At 38.7% G+C, this 14,180-nt stretch overlaps 1 protein-coding gene across 1 annotated transcript in view; it reads right to left on the bottom strand.

Moving 5' to 3' along the window:
- Positions 1 to 278: 278 nt before the first annotated feature.
- The window catches only part of CD109 (CD109 molecule), a 113,999-nt gene continuing 100,097 nt past the window's right edge, over positions 279 to 14,180 (bottom strand). The window contains exons 30-33 of the mRNA XM_081828545.1: positions 12,982 to 13,124; positions 9,157 to 9,304; positions 7,154 to 7,256; positions 279 to 4,918 (exon numbers count right to left, since the gene is read on the bottom strand). Coding sequence (XP_081684671.1) covers positions 4,743 to 4,918; positions 7,154 to 7,256; positions 9,157 to 9,304; positions 12,982 to 13,124 — 570 coding nt within the window. The 3' untranslated portion in view covers positions 279 to 4,742. The remainder of the gene's footprint in view (positions 4,919 to 7,153; positions 7,257 to 9,156; positions 9,305 to 12,981; positions 13,125 to 14,180) is intronic.

Here is a 14,180-nt window from a genome sequence, read left to right as displayed (position 1 = left end):
TATGTAATTTCTACAAGTTGAGTGAGTCCTCACCTCCATTTTTTACTGGTACGTCACTTACCTCTCCACAGACCCCACTCCAACCCAAAAAGCAAAGCATAAGGAGGGAGGTGAAGCAGGTTGGTGGTTGTTCCTTCCACCTCACTCATGTCAAACTCCTGTAACACAATAAACCCACTCTCCAACAATCCCATTTCTCACAATTAAATACGTGTAGGTAAAGGGGATGTGCTATAGATGTCACTGAAACTAAAATAAAAAGAACACGGATAATAATAGACGGGAATTTTAATTTTTATTGATGAACCAGGATTTCCTACTGAATATATAACAGAATACAATTAACAATAACATAACATTCTAACATTTAAAATTTAAACTTTCAGAATCACTTTGATCAACATATAATGCTTTAATCTGGGGGAAAATAATACTTTATTTCAACAGTATTCTTCTCATATGCAGAAGAGATTCTTAAAATAGGGGATTCATGAATAAAATTTTATAAAGCTTCCTGTGTAGAAAATAAATTGACTCTACCAAATCAGCTGTACCCTACTAAAATCCAAAACGGAAAGCTAGGAAGGACCAAAATAGAGCCACATTCTACTGAAGCTATCAAAGATAAATCGTAAAGATCTACAAATGGAACATGTCACTACCCTCTACCACGAATTCAATGCACTGGGCAGAAGAGTGGTAAATCGTAGCCTCATGACAACATGAGATAAAATTATTCTTAAATATGAAGCCACACGTCTATCAATCTCATTCATCCTTATTACAGAGATATGCACATACCAATGTGTAAGTGTCCTTTGAAGTGAAAATCTCAGAAATCATCTACAAACTATCTATTTTCCTGGGTGACAATAACTGAAATGAAAATGACATTTTATGGAATGATACAATGTGGCACTGTGTTTTGATGAGGCAGACAAAAATACACTGGCTAGAAATAGTTTTGAAACAAGCCTACTCTCACTAATGCATACTTCATTAAAAATGTATATTTACTGCTTAGTTTCTGGAAGAAAGTAGGATAACAGTCCTCTATTCAAAGCAGTGATAAAAATAATTGCACCTCAGATTACTCCCAATGTAACTTAAGATATTTCCTATTAACATAAATATCATTTGATAGATATGAAATTTTTAAGTTCTTAGAAGTGCTATGCTTTATTGGAGTCTGAAAACAAAGGAAAATGAGGAATATACTCTTCTGTCTAACAGAAGCCTCTACCAAGAGTAGAATAGGTTCTGAAGTTAACCCAAGAGTAAGTTCACTTACTATAAGTGTCTCAGACTTCTACTGTGCAAGAAAATGATGCCCCCAAGAATCTATAATGGCATCTGGACCCATGGTTTGCCACTCGGCAAACTCGAATAAGTACTGTCTTCACCTTAAGAAACCTTGTCAAGTAGGTATGTACAACGTATTTCTACAGAAATCAGTACTAAACTTCAATAGAGCAAATGAACAAAGAGTAAGGCTGTTACAAAAAACTCCAGATGACAGGCCAGCAGGTTAATAAACTACCTTGTTCTAAAAATGACAAAGAAAAATGATAGCTCCAATTTTCTTTAAATGTCATCGGACAGCCAGAAATGTTGAATTAAATAATTGAATTATATCAAAGATATTGGTATTATATTGCCAGACTATTTATAACTATATTTTACATAAAGAGAAATTAGGGCTAAACAATAAGTTTTTAAAAAAATAACTATACCCAGGCTCAAAAGGATGGGAGCAGGGAGAACTATGCGATCTACAATTCTGAAAATCCCCATGTGTAGAATATGATATTGCATATTTAAAGTAACAAGCTGTTAGGTAATAGATGTATATCTGGATTTCATATTAGCACAACACTCCTCAGATTATACTATACCCAAAATACTAAACCAAAGATACTACTGTTACAGTGTTTTGAAAAACATAAAGTACAATAGAGTAATACAATTAAAAAAAAAAGCATTTCGTTCACCGGGCATGTTTTTTTCTGAACTCATAGATACAGCAAACAAATCGTTAGTTGCCTTCATATCTTTTTTAGAATTCTAACTGAATGTAGTAGGCGGGGAAACCAAATATAAAAGTGTTGTTCTGTCTTTGAATTGTTTGGCTACTAGTGATTCAGTCTCTGGAACCACTGGCCAGTCAAAACTGCAAGTGGTAGACGCTGGTGTCTTAATAAGGTTCCCACTCGGTGAAAGAAAAGGGTAGATTTCAAATTAGTTTATCTCAGGAAATGAAATGGATGGCATTCTAATGGAAGAATCTCAGCATGAGCAAACTTAAAGGTAAAATGAGGTTTTTTAATACTATTATTCATAGCATATGCAGAAAAGAAAATAGTCTCTACTATTATTACTACTACATGTCTTCCTTTTCCCTTCTGCCTGTGGCTTTTTAATCACTTTTAATGCAACCCCACTGCTGGTAACAAAGCCAGTACTCCAAGAAAGATATGAAGGATATGCAGGAGGACGAAGACAAGGCATCCCCACAGCCCATGCCCCATGAAGCATAGCCGACTGACTTTCTCCTCCTCCTCCACCTCCTCCTTCTCCACTTTTAAGAAATGTATAATAAAAAGAGATGCATTACAAGAAGAGTTACAAGATGACTTGTTAATCTGAAAACCTAAAGTACTTCACAAAAAAGTATTGGTTCTAGTTTTTAAATGAGGAAATATGGCCTAAGAAAGATACAAGCTATCTTCCACTGACCTTTCCATTCTAGTGTTTCCCAATATACTCCACTAGCAGTTCAGTATATAAGTTATTTACTGAAGAATATAAGGTACCAATGGTCGGTATAAGGTTCCCTGGGCGAGGCAGGCGAGGAGGACACCCTTTGTCAACACCCTCCCCCAACTTCATCAGAAAATATTTTCCTAGAAAGAAGTCCTAGGATATAAAGGCCGAAAATACCATACCTGAAGGCCCAAACGTAACAAATGCTATTTTTCGATCAGACTGTTTCAAAGGTGTAACAGAACTACAAACTTATACCTGCTTAAAAGTAAATAAAAAAGATTATTTATTTGATATTTAACTTCTCCCTCTCCATACCACTCTCTGAGGATCTATTTTCTACATCTAGGTTTCAAGCTTTATAACACCGAATGTTGGTAACTCCTCCCTTGGTATTCAAAATATCCAAAAGCAATATATGAACACCCACTCCACTATAATTTCTTAAAATTCACTAAGATAAGAAAAAAAAAGTTTTAAAATTTAACTTTAAAAGATATTATTTGCATCCCTTATTTTTGATGGATTTATTTTTTTAAACAGTTTAAATACTGTAATGCAGACTTTTTGGAGCTCATGGGAATTATTTTTTCCATGTTCACTTGAGAGAAGTGCAATGGAATTAAGGAGCAAAATTAAACCATTTCTAGATTTAGTAGGAGATCTTTAGTTTATTTTTGATATATCTAAAATATTTCAATGTATTTAGAAGGAAAAGAAGAAAGGAAGAAGGAAGGGAAGAAACAAAGAAGAGAGAAAGGAGGAAAAGGAGGGAGGTGGAAGGAAAGGAATTTTTTTTTTTAATTTTTCTTAAAAATTTCACCCAGATAAATGAATATTACCCTTCAGAATACAGGGTAACCATTTATCCAGGTGCTCAAAGTTCAGATATCTTAAAGATTCACACAAGCATTAGATGTCACCAGACAGCTGGCTCTTTGCACTCAGACACCTGAGTCTAGGAAAGCTTCTACAGGACCCCGGGCAACCCCCTACCATACTTGAGGTCAGCAGTCATGTTTACCTCTCTCGGTCCCTGTCAAGCCCCAGCTTCTTTGCCAGACCACAGGGAGGTCTGCCTGCCACGTCCTGTCTTCGACAGGATCTTGTTGTGCCCTGGTTAATCGTCCCCCGTTACCAACAAAGCTGCATCTTCTGGCCTAGGATCTTCTAGTCTAAATCACCCAAGGCACATACTGCCATGCCCTCTGACTCGCATCCCTGAACCAGAGCCAATGTGCGGGGCTGAGGAAGTGAGAGGGAGGGCAGTGCACCCAGGACTCCTCCTTAGGGCAGTTTTCTGTACACTCCTCAAGCTCTGAATGACACATTCCCTCTCTCCTTCTCTCCAGAAGAAAAACAGGAAGGGTAAAGGTTGGGGGATGAGATTATAATTGGAGTGAAAAAAAAAACACCACTTCACTTTAAAAAAAAAAAAATCACCCCGACTAAAAAGGAAGAAGTGCTATCCAATTAAGAAGGATATACTGAGACCACTGGGGGTGAGGCGGGGCAGAGGGCAGGGGTGGGTGGATGGGGGAAGGGAACAGAGCAAGCTCCTCCTTCTGGTTGCTTTCTCCCAGTTCCCAAACATCTGTCTTTAATGCTAAAGCCAACCCTGGTGTATAGTAATGCTTAAGAACCTAGGTTCATTTCTTCTAGAAAATAAAAAGAATAATCTAAAATAACACATTTATTCTGGGGAAAACAACACCTTCATGAAACACTCCTGAACGATTTTTAAGAGGGGGAGAATAAAGACGCACGACTGCAGAACTCTGATTTTCTGTTCTACACAGAAGTCAGGTGAAGACATCTGTGCACCTGTACGTCCTAGGACCTGTTTGTGCACCATCCCCCACAACCCCATAAAAAGAAAAAAAAATCATTTTTCAAAAATAGAAGTGATACTTGAGCATGAAAACAAGACGTGTGACTTCTGGAAATGTCGATGTTACATGGAGTCCTGAAAAAAGGAATCACAGCCAACCCTGCAAAGGGAACAGCAGCGTGACACCGAGCCCCACAGTGACTGGAGCGGGGTAAAGGGAAGCTGTAGCTCCTCTCTCGCAAGGCCCACATCCGCGGACGTCCCCACAGAGGTCGCAAGAGGACAGCTTCACTTCCGAGTTGTAACTCCTCACCGCTTGTCTCCCTGTGCAGAGGCAGACATCAGTTTACACGGATCCCTTGTTGAGAAACATTTACTCTGCCAAACCTTAAGACCGCTTCAGTACATGTCTCAGAGTTTTCCATTCTTCACACAGTTTTATTTTTCTTTGCAAGAAACAACTGAAATGCTCAGGAGGGGCCCACGCGGCTAACCAAATCCACGAGAAGAACAACGCCTTCCCCGCACTGTGGCCCCCGCCCGCAGCTAGCCATCGCTGCAACCCCAAGGAGGGGGGAGCGGGGAGCGGGGAGCAGACCACAGCTGCACACTGCAACCCCAAGCACACTCGACTCTCTTCCTGGAACAGGAAAGACTTGAAATTGAGGCTCGTTTAAGCTCCTTGATAGTTTATTTTCGAGTATCATTTTCTATGCATTCAAGCAAAGCCCATTAGAACTCCTGAAAAGAGATTTACTGTGGGCTTGATTAAAAACTACAAAAACACAAAGAGAAGCTTGCCTTTGTAATGTGTCTCAATGTTTTAAAATGTTGAGCATATAGCATCTAATTTTACTGTATAAGCTAATATTTTGGGGCAAATTTTATAGCATAAGCTAGTATTTTTAAAAAACTATATAAAGTACCTACAGCACTATAGTAAACCTACCATACAACATAAAAGATTTTTATTTTTACAATTTTTAAAAACACGTTCTATTTTCAAATTTCTTCATGATTTTTTAACTTCATTTTATTTTTAAATATTGTTTATTATCATATATTCTTTAATCTTAGGATCTTCAAAACCGGGTTGGTAAGGTTTTTATTATTTCTGACCTCTCCCGTATTTTCATTTGAAAATGTCCCCCTCCTGGGGCGCCTGGGTGGCTCAGTTGGTTAAGCGACTGCCTTCAGCTCAGGTCATGATCCTGGAGTCCCGGGATCGAGTCCCACATGGGGCTCCCTGCTCAGCAGGGAGTCTGCTTCTCCCTCTGACCCTCCCCCTTCTCGTACTCGCTCTCTCTCATTCTCTCTCTCTCAAATAAATAAATAAAATCTTAAAAAAAAAAAAAAGAAAATGTCCCCCTCCTAAATAAGTTGCTTGCCACAAAAAAATGTACATAGACTTAATCTTTGTTTCTTGAATGTTTAAAATATTCTCCATTTGCTGAAAAAACATCAATTGGAGAATTTCACAACTAGTTTCAATTCCAAAGTTGGATAACTGGGCGCTACCATTGAGTCTCCACCATGTATCCCATCCTTCCACAGAAAAGAAGGGCCACCCTCCGTGTTTCCCCCAAACCTCCCACAAGAACCTCGGCAAATGCTCTTCCCCAATTCCACCAGGAGGCAGATGAGAGGAACTGGCTTGTTGACTCAGGAGAAAGAACTGGTGTTCTTAACCTTCATCTTCAATGATACTCTATTGAACATTACTGACAACATGAACAAGTTCATTTTACTTTAGAGTGTAATTATCTCCAACTCCCGAACACATCAAAATGTTAACGATTCTCATGCATTCTGATGATTCTGAGCCATCAGGAGTATGCACTCAGAATAAGACTTATTACAATTATGGAGATCATACACTCACAGAATGTCACTCTGTGACTGAGTGTAGAGTAGTCCTAACTAACTTGGGTGATCTACAAACCAGATCTCTGCTTTCACATCCTAAATTTTTAATATTTTATCAAGTAAGAAGTGATAAGTAAAATCAAAGAAGCTCAAGTTATTTTCCAAACAAACTATATTTTTCTTGATCTGCTAAGCAAAAAAACTGCTATAATGTATAAATTTTAGCAAGATAACAGACTCCGCTAAACCCATCCCAGTCTTTTACACTGCAAATGAGCCTCATGTTCTCTCCTGAAGAAATCCCATTTTAAAACAAAACAGATGGAAGGGATGGTTGGAACAGAAGCAAAACCTTGGATACTACACATAACTAGACTCACAGTTATGTCAGTTTTTCTTTGTAAATTTTGTAATTGTGAATTAAAAACCTAAAACATGAGGAAAAACCTAAAATTATTAGGAAAAACATAACTTTTTTATATTCATCTGCTCAGTGCTATCACGGGACTTTTTAAAATTATTGTCTTCATTTAAGTGGAAAGCTCATCTCCTACACCCCACTTCCTACACTCTCCCCAACAACCCTCCCCACACACAAGACAGGTGGCCACTGCAAATAAATGAATGAATGAATAAAATGAATGAAGGCTTGGCTTAACTTCTAAAGTGTTAGAAACTCTAGAACACACTTACTTGGTTCATAGTAATCCATGATGGACACCAAAGCATCTTGTGTATTGGAAACTTTAAAGTTTCTCACAGCAGGAATATCCACACAAATCTGGGTTTCGTTTACCTTGAAAAAGACAAAAAACTCCTAAGGTGGGTGACAGACAATGTGTTCACGATAAAGCAAAAGACATTTCTTTTTCTTATCATTTTAGAAAACAGATAGAAACTAATATTTAGGGAGGATTTCTACATGCCCCATGTTATGGTAAGCACTTTATATAAATTATCTCATTTAACAGGTAAAACAATTCTTACAAGAAAGATATTGTTCTCGCTTCCATTTTACCAAAAGCAATACTGAGAATCAGAGGGGTTAAGTAAGCAGCAAGTCCAAGGATGCATGTTCCTGAGCCCTGGTGCTTCACTCAGTCCCCATTTCACACAAGGTGCCCACCTCGGTTGCTGCTGATAGCTCACGACAGCTCCCTTCTTTGAAGAACTCAAAGCTCACGGGAGCAACCTCACCTGGTAAGTGAGGTAACCCCAGGTGGGGGTTGCACCCCCAACCCAAAACTGATTTGGGGTACAAAAGGCCAGCTCCTTGCCTCCAGGAGGGGCCAATGTGACAACCAATATTGTTAAAGGAATCTGAAATTGATAAATTCCTTCAAATATTCCATTACTTGCCAATAGTAGTAAATGAAAAGTCAAATTAGTCAGAACATACTGAACACTCGAATTTAGATAACCATTAACAAGTACATCACATAAATAAATAAATAAATGTACAGCATAGATACAGGACAAACTCCAAAAACCAATTGCATTATTAAATAAAAACCTTAAACTTGTTTTTCATGTTCCAAATCAAGCCCATGGTATTCAAGCGGTATGTCATAAATGAAAACTCTTGAACTGAAAAAGAAGCTAGAGACTTTGGATGAGTTTTAACAGGGTTTTGGCCAGAGGGTTTTTAAAGTCTTAAAACAAATGAGAACATCCAGGAACTAGTTTTCTTAAAGTATATATATATATTGCTAAGGCAATATATTTCTGATTCATACTTGGCAAAACTAGAATAAGAAACATAGGGAATTCCCTCAACATACTATGAAATCCTAAGAACACTTAGAACTCAATTCGATTCAATCTAAGAGTTTCATATAGATGTTAGAAAAAAAGAATAAATTATATGCCAGCAGTTTTGGGACATAACAAGTACAGTCAAATTCTTCACTTACGTTTCTCTCACATATTTTATGCACCTTATTCTTGGATCAGTAATTTTCATAAAACAATGAGAAGATTATATGAAAATTATATAATAATCAAACCTCTGAGAATATTCTTCTATGATTTAAGCACCTAATATATTCATTGGAAAAATATTAACCCCTTTGGGATTTATTAAAAATTCCATGAAAGCATTTTAAAACTTGTAATTAAAGCTTTTATCATCAGCATTTAAAGAGATAATTTTAGGGATGCCTGGGTGGCTCAGTCGGTTAAGCATCTGCCTTCGGCTCAGGTCATGATCTCAGGGTCCTGGAATCGAGCCCCGCGTCGGGCTCCCTGCTCAGTGGGGAACCTACCTGCTTCTCCCTCTGCCTGCAGCTCCCCCTGCCTGGGCTCTCTCTCTCTCAAACAAATAAATTTAAAAAAAAAAAAAAGATAATTTTAGCAATTCCCTGAGGCAGAGCAGTCCTCAAACTGAGACCTGGATCAAATTTCTGAAATTACAATGTTACAGTTTCTACATAGTTTATACATCTGGCATGAAATACTGATTTAGTTATCAAGACTTTCATCAGGCTCATCATTAACAGTATTCTCTTTAAGTTGATTTTACAGTGATGTCTTTTTAGTGGGGATAAACATTAGGTTGCCCTGTTAGCGTCATTCGGGGACACAAAAAGCTGAAATAAAGACAAAGTAAATAGGCCCAGAGTAAGGCAGACTTTCCAAGACAATAAATGGCATTTTGTCACCAGTCACTTACGTGAAACTTACGTCTTACAACTTACAGAATCTAAATATAAGTTGACTTTTCCATGATCATGTTCTACTTTCTTCACAGTCTCGCTCAGAGGAATTGCATTGGAAGGCAAGGTGAAACCACTGAGGAGGTTCACTTCCATAAGGGCCATGCCGCTTCTAGCCGGGCCCAAAAACCTACAGCAAAGAGGAAAGGATGGAAGGAAGAACACCCTTTAGGAAAAACCTAAAGCTGTAGGCAAACTCTCTTCAATGAAAATTAAAACTGCCAAGTGTGATTCTGAATACTTACTGCTTAGTTGAAGTAAACAGTCTCATAGGAAATTATTACAAAACGGGTAATCCTCTCCTTACAGGTATGAAAGTCTTATAATTTTCGACCATATGAGGAATAATGATTTAACAATGCATTCACTTGACATGAAACGCCTACAATGTGTCAGCCCTGTGTCCACAGATTTGCAACAAGTACAACCTGGATGCCCTTTCAGTGGGCAATGCTGTGTACTAGGGGTGATTCCAAACTGAATCGCATTTTTCATTTTCTCAGAAGTTGACAGCCCTGAGCTTTCCAGCTGAAAGCCAGGAACTGAAAAAGAAACTGAAAACTTGACCACTTAAGCAGGAGACCACCGCCAAGTCTTTAGCAATCTTCTCTTCATCTGGTTTTAGAAAAAGAAGACCAGTAGGGAGAGTCCTTCCCTTTGTTCTCCAGAATGTACTTGGAGCACATTTTGTGTTTTCTGTGGCCACCTGGCGAGAATCCCAAGCCTTGGAAAATTCTGTGACACTACCTTGTTCACGCACCCTGTTGTGCACAACGTGAGCATCAAAGGATCTGTGCACCAAGGGCGTTTCATCTCCTTTAAAATAAACAGTTTTCTACAATGAATAGGTGGCAAGAGCTTTTTGTTTGGAGCAGAAAGAGCCCAGTGTGGTTATGGAAAGAAGTCTGCCTACAACGTGAAAGGATCGGAGCACTGTTACGTGAGTTCCTGTTGTCCTTTCAGATGGCAAAAGCAAGAAGGGCTGGTAGAGAATCTTGCTTCTGAGAGCGGCAAACCAAAGGCTGCCAAACACGACTGACTGAAGAGCCACACAGTCCAACTGCTGACGACATCTGGCTCAGCAATCGCAAACAAGTGAAACCATCTGCAGAGTGATACACTCGGCCAAGAGAGATGTTGCTGAAAACTAATAAGTGCATTGCAGCTCGAGGTGTTTGTGTCAGGGCAAACATTAAAGAGGAGAAGAACAGCCAATCTGCTTCAGTATGATGACTTTTGGGACACCATCCAAAGTGCCTTGGTTGACCTGGTCTTTCTACCAGCCCAAGGCAGAATTTGTTAAATGCCCACGCCACACACAGAAAACCTCGTCTGAGGTGAGTAAGGGCTTGGACCCTACGGATGGGAATAAAGCGCCTAAAATATCAGTTTTTTCTTTTTATTAAGTGCCACTGAAAAATTTCACTGAAAATTTTACTTGTATTCATACCAGATTTTTCTCAGAAGACTAGTAGCAGCATCCAAGTCCTTTTTACCAACCGCTACTCTCACGTGAAAACACTTCCCTTCTCTAGTTTCTCCCCAAAGAAGGGAAAAAAGATATATATCCTCTATCTATCAAAGTCTATCACCCATCTGATTCCTGATGACAGGTTAAGATTTGGAATCCCGCATCCTTTCATGAGCCCTTGTAAGTAATAATACCCCATCCCGATCTGAATCCTGGTTTCACCTAATTTTCCTCATCTGTTTCTTCAATTGACCTCCCTAAGAGGTAAAATCCCTCTCATAGCTCCAAAGACTTTTCTTCTTTGCCGATTTCAAAACTAGAATTTTAGACTTATTTAGAAGACTTATTTTTATTAATTTCTCTCTGTCTCCCCTCCAAACAGTAAGTTCCATGAAGACAGGGCCTGTATCTTTTTTATTTTTTTTTTTTTATTTATTTTTTTTCCCCACCCCCCGCTACCCGCCTGTATCTTTTTTAGATCACCGTTATATTCTAACATCTGACACTGTGGCTTGGCACATAATGGAGACTCAACTGATATTTACTGAATGAATGAATGAGAGAATGACAAAAGCAGGGATAATAATACCACCTACTTTATAGAGTTATTGTAACAATGTGAAAGTGCCCAGCATATAAGTTTGTGATAAATGTGGCTTATTATTACTTGCAATAATAATAACTTGATGCTGTTATTTTAGAAAAGAACCCAATTATAAGCTTCATAAAGAAGAGTGGGAGTCCTACTTTCTTCTCAGCTAAAAAGGAAGCCACTGAAGGAATCCTGCTATCCCCCTGCTGTGGGTCCAAAATGCCAAGGAAGGGAATGAATGGGACAAACACAGGTGACATTTTATATCAAAATCATGAACATGAAGGCCCAAAGATAGTACAGATGGTAAGAGTAATGGAGGAGACTGGATTCAAGCGATGGCTAAAAAGGTTGGCCACCTGGAGAAACACCCAGCGATGACCCTGAGGAGCATCTGGCAGCTCAGGACCATGTCAGTGACTTCCAGCCCAACAAGCCCAGTTCAACCAGAACACTAGGGGGTTTTTAAAAAGAGCAGACAGCAGCTCCTCAGTATCAGTGCACCTTCACAGTAACTCCCAACTTCACAGCAAATCATGCAGAGGTAAGAGGACAGACTGACCAGGAAGAAACTGTAAAGTCTCCTGGTTCAAGAACCTTCTAAAGGATTTGCTCTCAAACCTGTATGTGCATTAGAAAACCAAGAAAGCTGAAGAAGGCAGCTTCACAGACTCTGAATCTGTTAAGTCAGCAGGTCTGAGTTGGGACCCCTTTTCCTTTTGACTTAACAAGATCCTCAGATGCTTTGGATACAGACTGAATTTAAGAATCACCTTATTAAGTACTCCCAGAAGCTAAAAGTGCCTATTTATCCAAGGTGAAGACCTTCTAAACTGAAATATTCTCACTGTGTCTAAAAACACTATTCTCTTCACTAAACTTGCACGTTCTTATGAAGTCTTATGAACTTCTTATGAAGTTCTATGAAGTTAAAAGCATAACACTAAAGGTTAAATATAAACCTGGAATAATTATTTAACAGAAAATTACTAATCAAGGAATAACGAATTTTAGAGTATTAAACATGATTGGTTAATTTAAAGTTTTCATAAATTAAGACCTACATTTTATTAAATTTTTCTATTCGAAGTTACGATAAATACAAGAAAAACTTGTAAATAATTTTGAACACATTGAGAAATACTTTAATTAAGCAGTATTTCTAGTTTGTAATCTAAAGTGTATTAAATAACTGAAATCTTTGTTAAATGTAACTCCTTATATATTTTTTTAAAGATTTTATTTATTTATTTGACAGAGAGAGAGAGCACAAGTAGGGGAAGCAGCAGGGGCAGAGGGAGAGGGAGAAGCAGGCTCCCTGCTGAGCAAGGAGCCCGATGCGGGGCTCAGGACTCTGGGATCATGACCTGAGCCGAAGGCAGATGCTTAACCAACTGAGCCACCCAGGCGCCCCTGTAACTCCTTATATTGCTATAGTTGGATAACTACATAAATATAAATTTCCAAATCTGGGGCACCTGGGTGGCTGAGTCGGTTAAGCATCTGACTCTTGATTTCTGCTCAGGTCATGATCTCAGGGTGATGAGATCAAGCCCCGCCTCAGGCTCCAAGTTGGGCATGGAGCTTGCTTAGGGTTCTCTCTCTCCGTCTCCCACTGCCCCTCCCCCCATCACATGTGCTCTCTCTCTCCCCCCCACCACCACTCATAAATAAATAAATAAATAAATAAATCTATCTTCAAATCTATTTTAAAAAGAGAGAAAGGACTTAAAGCAATACCAACCTTGTGCACACATTCAAATTCAAGTGATTGGTATCATCTTTATTGTCTTTTACAGCAACGTCTAAATCAAAAGCTTCTTGGTCTTGAATAGATCTTCGTCTTCTTGGGGAACCCAAATCTTTCACATTATAAATCACATTAAACTGCAACAAATAATAAATTAGCATAAATAATAAGCTAGTCATCAATTATTAGCAATAAAGTGCCATCATTACATATTCTAAATATTAGGTAAAGATTCTCTTCGGGATAAATGCAACTAGATTTGTAATCTTTGACCAAAAGAAAAAAAACTAGTTTTACTAGCTAACAAAGTATCATTATTTACAAATATTATAAAAGCTTATAAGCAATGATTTTTAAAATTGAGAAAATTGTTAGGTTAATACTCCAGAACAGGTATAGACCTTCATGATATTCATAGGTATTGTTTTTTTTTTTCCAAAGAATGTAACATTCCCTTTAGGGAAAAAGCGCAACTACTGCCTATTTCTTTCTTGAGATCATCCACTAATTTCTAAGCTCTGCTGCCCAACTGGTGTCATTTTTCACAAAATGGAACCTTAGAAACTCAGTTAGCTAAATCAAAACTAAAACATTTAAGAGCCCTGGTTGAACAGAAACCTGTTTAATTGCTCAGCATTCTTTTTGGTTGTACAATACTTTTTTTTTTTTTTTTAAGATTTTATTTATTTGCGAGAGAGAGAATGAGAGACAGCATGAGAGGGGGGAGGGTCAGAGGGAGAAGCAGACTCCCCGCTGAGCAGGGAGCCTGATGTGGGGCTCAATCCCAGGACCCAGGGATCACGACCTGAGCCGAAGGCAGCTGCTTAACCGACTGAGCCACCCAGGTGCCCCTTCAGTTATTTTTGTATCTCATTTTCCTTATTCATCCTTGCATCAAACAGAGTGCTCAGCTGCAAACAATCTTCCTTTATTATCTTTTTTTTTTTTAAAGATTTTATTTATTTATTTGAGAGAGAGAGAATGAGAGAGAGCACATGAGAGGGGTTAGGGTCAGAGGGAGAAGTAGACTCCCTGCCGAGCAGGGAGCCCGATGCGGGACTCTATCCAGGGACTCCAGGATCATGACCTGTGGCGAAGGCAGTCGCTTAACCAACTGAGCCACCCAGGCGCCCGGTTGTACAATACTTTTAAAAGATGATAATAAATGACAGATTTCAAGACAACTGGGCCTT

Source organism: Leptonychotes weddellii, chromosome 8, assembly GCF_054177405.1.
Source record: "Leptonychotes weddellii isolate Sample4059 chromosome 8, ASM5417740v2, whole genome shotgun sequence".
NCBI classification, from domain to species: Eukaryota; Metazoa; Chordata; class Mammalia; order Carnivora; family Phocidae; genus Leptonychotes; species Leptonychotes weddellii.
This window is presented reverse-complemented; position numbering and strand designations above follow the sequence as displayed.